The 9240-nt window shown below is 35.6% G+C and overlaps 1 protein-coding gene across 1 annotated transcript; it reads left to right on the top strand.

The window, feature by feature from the left end:
• The first annotated feature begins 754 nt into the window (after positions 1-754).
• On the top strand, positions 755-5902 carry LOC112521921 (plastidal glycolate/glycerate translocator 1, chloroplastic). Its single transcript, XM_025130927.1, has 8 exons — positions 755-1081; positions 1178-1493; positions 2275-2536; positions 2627-2742; positions 3841-3950; positions 4665-4842; positions 4931-5060; positions 5508-5902. The coding sequence occupies exons 1-8, from the start codon at positions 788-790 to the stop codon at positions 5656-5658; spliced, it is 1557 nt and encodes a 518-aa protein (XP_024986695.1). The 5' UTR covers positions 755-787; the 3' UTR covers positions 5659-5902.
• Positions 5903-9240: the final 3338 nt, after the last annotated feature.

Raw genomic sequence — 9240 nt, 5'->3', positions numbered from 1 at the left:
ATTGATTGTCAAGTATCCGTTGGCTTGAATTGCCCCCTGGCTTTAACCTCAAGCACGTTTTTCCGATGTGCTGCTTTAAAGTTGAATTTCCTTCCACCTTAAGGAGAGCTCGACACATTTTGCATTGTGTCTTTTTTCCCCATTCGTGAGGATCACCATGTTGTATGCATTTCAAATCTCGGAATTTCGTCCGTGCTTGGCGAGAGCTTTTGGACATTAGTTCGTTTGATGCACCATGTTGTTCATCGGCTATTTTAGAAGATGAAGAGAAAAAAAATGAGAATTGAGAAGTAGAAGTGTGAACGTTTTTTGCGAGCTAAGAAGACGAGCCAAAATCACAAAATTTATCAAGAATTGTGAACGTTTTTTTGTTTTTTACATTTTGTAAGTTGGTATCTTACCTCATTCACCATAACACTTATATATAGTGTTTAGAACCCAAAATGCCAAAACTATAAAACGGTAAAAAAGAATTTTCCGGACCTAGGCGGGCCAGTCTCATGATCGATCCCGGTCCCGGCCTGGTCAGCCCGAGTCTAACTCGGGTGTGGGTCAAATTCACGTGTTCGGTAATTTGGGCTAAATTCATGTCGGCCCAACCCAAATATGCAATTCTTTGAGTTTTGCTTCATTGACAAACCTGTCAACTTCCAAAAATTCCACGTGATTCTCTCTCATTCTTAATCTTCATCAAATCTTCTCACATCCACACGATTCTCTTCTCATCTCGGCTCCAAAATGTTTCTCCTTCTCGGCTTCACTCTCTTGATCTATCAACAACTTATCAATGGCTGCCGCCTTCCCTGTTTCTTGGAACTATCTCTCAAAGAACCACCATCAACATTCAAGGAAATTCTCGATTGGATCATGTTCCAGTTCTTCAAAATATCCACACAAACAAGACCCAGTAACTACGTTTCTTAAATCCATCAGAAATACCCAAGTTTCTGCCCCAATTACGGTTCGCGGATCTTCATCCAAGTTTAGTCAACCGGGTACTCGAAGAACTCGGTCTAATCGGGTCGTTTCGTTGAAATCTGCTGGCTCAGATAGCAGCATTACCTCCAATATACTGCAAACTGTATGTGAAAATGTCTCAGTCGATATTAATGTTGTGGTTTTTTTTGTTTTAGATGATTTCGTTAAATGGGTGTTTCTAATTCTTGCATATTTTTAGGCATTGGGGATAGTTCATTTGGTTGTTTCACTTGGGATCATATTGGCCGCAGATAAATACTTGAAAGAGGCTTTTGTTGCTGCTGCAATTAAGTTTCCAAGTGCACTTTTTGGGATGTTTTGTATATTCACGGTTCTTGTGGTTCTTGATGTTACCATTCCAGCTGCTGCTAATGGTTTGATGAATTTCTTTGAACCTGCACTCTTGTTCATTCAAAGATGGCTTCCTTTGTTCTATGTGCCATCCTTGGTAGTTTTGCCTCTTGCTATTCAAGACATCCCAGCAGCTTCAGGGGTCAAAATCTGCTTTATTTTAGGTATCTCAATGTTTTCTTTTTTGCTTCATTATATTTACCTAAATCCTAAGAGACTTGGTGTCATAAATGGATGTTTGAAAATTCACATTTCAGTACAATATAAGTATCAACTACAGATGAATGTGAATAATGAATATGGATATGACCATATATCTTGGTCAGTGGATATCTCAATCCAGAGTTTTTTTTTTTTTTTTTTTTTTTTATTAACCTGGATATCCAACCCGCTATGCTAGCCGACTAATCCCAGGGCGACCACCTGCTTTGCAGATAGCTTAGAGTCACCGCATTTGAACCTCCGTGGCCACAAGGGGATTTTTATTCCTCCTTGGATTTGAAGCTGGACCTCCTGTACTTTTGACCTTTGGAGCCAAGCTCAAACCAATCAGGCACCACCCTTGTGGTTCTCAATCCAGATTTTGTTAATGTGATACTAGAAATGAGGATGGATGTTATGTTATTTGTTAAGTTAGGTGTGTTAAACAAAATTCTATTAGGGGTCTGTCTCCTAATCATTGACTGAGTAATCGAGAGTCCCTCCCTTAGCTTACTAGTCCAGCATCTCGGACAGCATCATTGACCAGTAACAGGGCTTGGTTAACAATAGCATCTGACTGGGTAAGTGCCTCTGACCCGGTAAGAGGGGTTAAGCAGGTAGTAAACAACCCCTTAGTTGCTAATCTCTTTGTTACTGTAGTAGGCGTAACTTGTAGGTGCTCTCATGTGTCTCTAAGTATTAGTGATGTCTAACTTTATGTCACTTTTTCTTTGTTGCATACAGTTGGAGGGTGGCTAGCTTCACTTGCTGTTGCAGGATATACGGCTATAGCTGTTAGAAAAATGGTAAAAACAGAAATGATTGCTGCCGAACCTATGGCAAAACCTTCGCCTTTTTCTCCACTAGAAGTGGCTGCTTGGAGTGTGATTTTTGTTGCATCATTTGTTGGGGCCCTTAAGTACCCTGATTTGCTTGGAACAAGTGCTAGAACATGTTTACCATTCTTGTTAGGATCTACAGTGATAGGCTACATGGTTGGTACCGGGTAAGACTCGTTTTCTTGAGCTTAAATCTGTTCAATGGTTTGTGGGTTTCTTCTTGATTGTTTCTCTTGGCTATAATCTGTGGTCATCAGGTTACCATCTGGTCTGAAGAAGGTTTTTCACCCAATCATCTGTTGTGCACTATCAGCTGACCTTGCAGCATTTGCTTTTGGATATTTTTCCAAGTCTGGACTTTATCCAATTCTCGGTACGTATTCATGCTTGGTTCTTGTTTTATGTGCTTCCTCCATGCACCAAATGTTGCCATAATTGCTAACTGATTATATGTGGTAGACTGTTGCATCCACCATCTAACAAACTGTTGTTAGCTGTTAAGCTTTTAGGCTATGTTTGAACTGGTAAGCTAGTTGTAAGCTTTGGCAAACTGATAAGCCAGTTGTTTGCTAATAAGCTGGTTGTTAGTTGATAAGCTTTGACAAACTGATAAGCCAGTTGTTGGCTAATAAGTTAGTTGTTAGCTGATAAGCTAGCCATGTTAGGTATGCTTGTAACAAAATTTTCAAGAAGTAAAATATATGCATTACAAAATATAATACTTCTGGCAATGCAGCAGGAAATGAGGGAGAAGAGAAGGGTAAAATCGTAATTCCTGCTTTAGTAAGGGTAATGCTGTCAGGTTGAAATTACTGGCTGGAGAAAGCCAGAATGTTATTGGTTCTTAATATCATAGACTTATCTTAACCTTTTCAACATCACATGTCGGCATCAATTTCGGGCTAAAGGTAAACCAAACCAAGCCAAACATACCCAAAAAAATCCCAACTGGAAGTAGCGTCTAGGGAGGGTAAGATGTACATAGACTGTACCTTCACCCCTAGGGGCAGAGCGACTGTTTCCGTGAAGACCTGAAGCTTGAGAGATTTAGAAAATGTTTCGGAAAACTTGACACATTAAAAAAGCTCATAGTTATGTTTTAAGCAAGAAATTAAAATCTCAAGTCATCTATCATAACTATTGTCGTCCAAGCCAACCTCCATCTTTAGAGCAAATCTTGGACCAACAGGTAAGGTTTGTGCAAAAGGGTTTGTAACCGGCAACCCTGAGCCGGCCTACACCACCCTGTGCGAAGAGCATTTGTGACAGTCAAATCAGGTTCACAATGACCCCCTCCCCAACCATCGCAAAGTCAAGGATCTAACTATTTAAAGTATGAACACTCTATTTAACTCTTTTATCAAAATTCAAACAAAAAACAACTAAGCTTTCCCTTTATGTTGATGTTGCCATCTGCAAATAACATCTTTTTGCCTGTTTGATGTTCGAATATGTGAATTAATTTATGCAGGATATTACCTTACTAAAGTCTCGTCTGATCCTGGAGCTGGTGACATTTTAATGGGGTTTCTGGGATCAGTCATCCTCTCCTTTGCCTTCTCAATGTTCAAACAAAGAAAGGTAACACATTAATCTATGTTTGTCATCTTATTTTAGATTTTCTTTCTTTTTTTGATTAACCTAGATACCCAACCCGCTTTGTGAGCCGACTAATCCCAGGGCAACCACCTGCTTTGCAGGTGGCCCGGAGTCACCACAAAATATGTAGTAATATCTTTGAATGGAGCAATATTATCGATTGTTTATATCCACGATTCTTGATTTAATCTTCCTAGAAATAGAAATGTATCTCCATTCTATTACTCCCTTCGTCCAGTATCCACATTTCTATTTTAGTTTATCCCAAAATAAGTATCTACCTTCAAAAGTAAGTGCCTACTTTCTAATTCTACCCTTAGTTATGAGATGGAGGAATCCATTACTCTCTCTATTATTAAGGGTGAAATTGTCATTTAGTTTTAGTTTGTCCCAAAATAACTGTCCGCTTTAAAAAAAAATAAGTGTATGCTTTCCAAATGTAACCTTAATTATTAGATGGAGAAATCCATTACTCCCTCTATTATTAAGAGTAAAATTATCGTTTGGTCGATTAAAAAGTGTAATACTTGCACATTAAACTATGTGCCTTTTTCATTGTGGACATTTATCTTGGGGCGGAGGGAGCACAGATATGTAAACCATGGTTTCACAATATATTTGAAACTTCTTTTCTTTTTTTTGGGGGGGTTGACGTTGCTCTATCCTAATATGATATCGGGGTTTCTATCATGGCAGCTTGTTAAACGACATGCAGCGGAGATTTTCACATCTATCACCATAGCAACTTTATTCTCTTTGTACTCGACTGCACTTATGGGCCGACTTGTTGGCCTAGAACCAACCCTAACCATATCCATTCTACCTAGATGTATAACTGTCGCACTTGCTCTCAGCATCGTCTCGCTTTTTGAAGGTTAGTAGCTCGTTTTTAAACATGTTTTTAAACCAAAAATCATGTTAAATCTTTCGGTTATCTGTTTACTAAAAATTCTCATATTTAGGAGCCAATTCATCTCTAACTGCTGCTGCTGTTGTATTGACTGGTCTTATTGGAGCGAACTTTGTACAAGCGATGCTCGATAAACTTCAATTCGATGACCCTATTGCTCGAGGAATCGCAACTGCATCTAGGTATCGTTGTTTTTCTCGATATTTTTGTATAAATTTCCTGTAAAACCTTAGGTAGCAGTTGATAACGCGTTACTATAAAATGGGTTTTTTAGGAAACCCAAATGCCGTTGGACGTCCTAACAGAGTAATTAACGGGACTTAAGTTTTAGGACCAAGAGTATATAAAAAGGCTAATAAGACGTTTTATTTTTTATGTCCTGTTAGATTGCCCAAACTCGTTCATAGAACTTGTTAAGCCGTCTAAAAGTATAGCTTAATTCTACTCTACTAGATGGTCAAGTGACGGCTAGACATAGAAAGCCCATTTTTATGTTTTCGTTAATATAGAAGATGTTCACATTTAGCGACCACTCAAGAGTATTGAAGAGCGAGCTTGGTGCACCAAGGCTCGGGGTTGCTTCCGTGGTTCGAACCCATGTTTTGCACCTAATTTGGAAGTTATTGCAGCGCGCATGGATTGGGAACGGCAGCGTTATCGGCAAAAGAACCTGAGGCCTTGCCGTTTTGTGCCATAGCATATGGTTTAACGGGTATTTTTGGTTCGCTGGTCTGCTCGGTTCCAGTCGTCCGACAAAGCTTGCTTGCTATCGTTGGTTGAGTCCTCCGAGTCGAGCCATGTTTCTTGATCCGGTGACACTAAGCCGATGACTGGATCGTTCATTTCGCTCGTCAATTCCCGTAAATGTGTATAACGTGTTGCGTTTTAGGTCCAAACTCCAGTAACAGCTTCATTCGTTTATACCATTTTATAAGTTTACTGGAGTATTATTATTCTTTATAAAGCAATAATGAATGATGTGTTGATTTTATTTATCAAATTTAATATTATTTTTTCAACATTATTATTTGAGTGATTGCATTCGTAGTCCCTTTTTGGTTCGTAAAAGGTGCAACTGTATTAATTTGTTGTATGTCACCGTATACATTTTGAAACTACAATGATAGCAAGTTTTATTTGGTAGAGTTGGTTTGCAAGGCTTTTATTCCATCCCAAACCCAAGTTCGAATCTTGTTACTGTTATTTTCTTAGTCAAATGTTGTCACTGTTTGGAAAGAAAAAAAAAAACTCTGTACATTTGTTTCTTATAGTCAAATGATGCCACCATTTGAAAAAAATTCATATATTTTTTTTCTTATAGTCAAACGGTGCCACTGTTTGAAAAAAATTCTGGGTCCGTTCCTGCGAACTAGTTCTTTTCTTAACGTTGTTATTGAACATCATGTTAAGTGTATCGTATGTCTCTCGTATGAGGGGTATTTTCTTTAGTTCTCCTCTCCTAATAGTCTTCTTAGGTTAATTATTTCAAATATTTCTGATAAGATATTTGACATTCTGATAATAAATTACGAAAAAACCCGATAAAGTCCTTCGGGCCTGGATTTGCTCGTGGGCTTCCTAGTATCAATGCCTCCTAACTTGGGCCAAATGGCCTTCTTGAGCCCATTCTCTTGTTCATAGGGGTATAAACAGTACAAGACAATTCTCGAGCTACTCGAGATCTACTCGTTCAAAACTCGACTCGAATAGGTTCACCTCAAACTCAAACTCGACATATTTAGGAGTCGAGTCGAACTACCAATACTCGACTCGAAAAGCTCATGAGATACTCGATTTTTTTTATATATAATTAGTTTTAAAAAATATAATCAATTTTATAATATAACATGTATAATATAATTTAATAAAAATTTCTTATATTTTTAGATATTTGAACAATATTGAGCATTTTTAATTATAAAAACTATATACATAAGTTTTTTTTTTAATTAAAATCATAATTAAAAAAGACAAAACTATAGAAGTATTGGTGAAGTTGTCGTCCCACATTGGAATACACCTTTAGTTTTTTAAAATGGGAAAAGTTTTAAAAAAATCCAATGGATTTTAGTGTTTAGAATGATTAAGTCATTGGATAATTTTTTGGAATAAACAAGTCTTTGAACATTCCAAAACTTGTTAAATAACTTCTTGAACTTTCTAAAACTTGGTACATACATCCTTATGACCTATAGAACTGGTTAATATGGTAAAATAATGGAAAAAACCTGGGAAAAAAAAACCAATGGACTTTCATATTTTGAATGATTAAATCCCTAAACATTTTTTTTTCAAAATTTTAAGATATTTTCAATTTTATATTTTATTCAAAAATAAAAACATTATCGTTTTTTCAAAACCACATAAAAGTGTTTTACAACATCGACATAAACAAATAATAAAATAAAATATCAAAATCGATGTGTATTTCACTGCATTGCATGAATACCCTTCTACTCAAGAATAATTGTAACTTGGAACTTTGTTTATTCTTCTGATAACAATACAATCAAAATGGAAGATATGAGAAAACGGAAATAGAGATAAAATACGTACATTTAATCATATTGCATTAAGATGGAACCAACTTTTTTATATTTATAAAAGAACCAGGTTGGTATATTATTTTATGATAAATTGTATTAAAATGGAACCAACTGTTTTTATTTCTAATTTAGAGAATCAGAGATCAAAAGCTTTATTTTTGGGAAAACCTTAGAATGGAAACTTCTCATTTTTTACGAATCAAGATTCATAACTGTTTATTTTGAGAAACTAAAATGAAGCTAACTTTAGACCTGTTTGTTTTTTCAAAATTACCTTTTAATATCTTCGAAGTATGATTTGTTCAGACATTTGGATATTAAGAGCGTTTGTTTTATTTCTAAAATAAGAGCTTAAAAGCTCTAAATGTCCTCTAAGATTTTAAGTGGTAAGTGTATCACTTAATACCTCTTAATTTTAATTCGTCCTCTATCAAATGGTTCTTATTTTGGGGGTTGAAAGAAATTTATTAGCAAAAACTATTTATCTTTTATACTTTTATAAAATAACTATTTATATTTTATATTTATGCACTAGTTTTACCGATTCAGATTTTAGATGTAAAAACAAATAATTTTACTGATCCAGATTTCAGACTTCAAAATCACCTATTATAAATCAGAAGTGAAATCAGACTTCAAAATTTAGCACCACTTAAAAAACAAACGCCACCTTTGTTTTGTATCTTATTTCAGAAAACTTTAAGTTGGTAACCAAGGATTCGATTCCAGTAAGAACTCTTTTTCGCGAACTGTGATCCAACAATGACCCACACCTATTTTTGTACGATTTGATGTGTTAAGGTATATTAATGTTCGGTTTTTTTTTTTTTCTGATGTAAAGTTATAAGCCATATCGAGGTTTAACAAAGCGAAATAAGAATTTTGATCTATACTTCTTGAAAAAATATACAGTACGAATGGATATGTTAAGCACGTAGAGATGTTCGAAGTTGGAAGTGTAATGCAAGAGCTGATTCAAATCTTAGGGGTTGTTTGGCAGTTGCTGAATGGTTTGTTGCAGAATGATTAAATGGTCAGAATGATTAAGAGACTTTCATGATATAGTGCAAAATGAAATATAATTGTTTGGTAATTATTTACAATAAAATCAGGGTACTTAATGGTTAAGGGGGGCTTAGGATACAAAATCATTAAGAGGGTTTTAGAATCATTAAGAGGTAAACTTTTTTTGTCAAACAAGATTCACCTCTTAATGATTCAAATGTTGCCACTTAATGAAACTATTAAGAGGTAAACAAACAAACTCTTATATCTTCTACCATAGTCAATCGATCACATGAAAAAACATTGTAAAAAATGTAAATTAAATGAAATAGTTATATACATTTATTTTATGTTTTTATATAAGAGGTTGTTGAACTAATCGCTTATCTGATAAGAGTCAACATCTCACTTACCTTACTGGGTAAAATTCTAGTCTATTTAAACGGAACCGTATGCAACAATTTATCCGATAAACGCTCATCATTATCGCCTTAACTTACAGAGTAAGACTTTTGATTCTTACTGTTGTTCTTACCAGATAACGTTCTCGATCTTTACAGTATTTATTCGATAAGATAAATGACAAGATAAACGTTTACTAGAGAAAATGCTCCTGAATTAAAATTGAAAAGTGTAATGCATTTGGGGGCAGGTCGAGCAAGCCTCCCAAATTTTACTACTTCCCACCCATCACCTCCTAACGTTGTGTTCTCGAAACCTTTTTTACAAAAGAAAGGAAAGGAAATGGAGAGAAACGGGAGGAAAGTAAAAAAAAAAATCGTGCTCTCGAAACTTTAGGGTTCATTTGGTT

The sequence above is a fragment of the Cynara cardunculus genome, assembly GCF_001531365.2.
Source record: "Cynara cardunculus var. scolymus isolate 2C chromosome LG 11, CcrdV1, whole genome shotgun sequence".
Taxonomy (NCBI): Eukaryota; Viridiplantae; Streptophyta; class Magnoliopsida; order Asterales; family Asteraceae; genus Cynara; species Cynara cardunculus.
The sequence above is the reverse complement of the archived record's forward strand: the minus strand, read 5'-3'. Positions and strand labels throughout refer to the sequence as shown.

Excerpts from the sequence above, each read along its gene's own strand:
- LOC112521921 (XM_025130927.1), top strand. The coding sequence starts at position 788 with ATGGCTGCCGCCTTCCCTGTTTCTTGGAACTATCTCTCAAAGAACCAC. Across the intron at positions 2,537-2,626 it reads GGCTACATGGTTGGTACCGG|GTTACCATCTGGTCTGAAGA; the intron begins GTAAGACTCGTT and ends TGTGGTCATCAG. Across the intron at positions 3,951-4,664 it reads CAATGTTCAAACAAAGAAAG|CTTGTTAAACGACATGCAGC; the intron begins GTAACACATTAA and ends CTATCATGGCAG.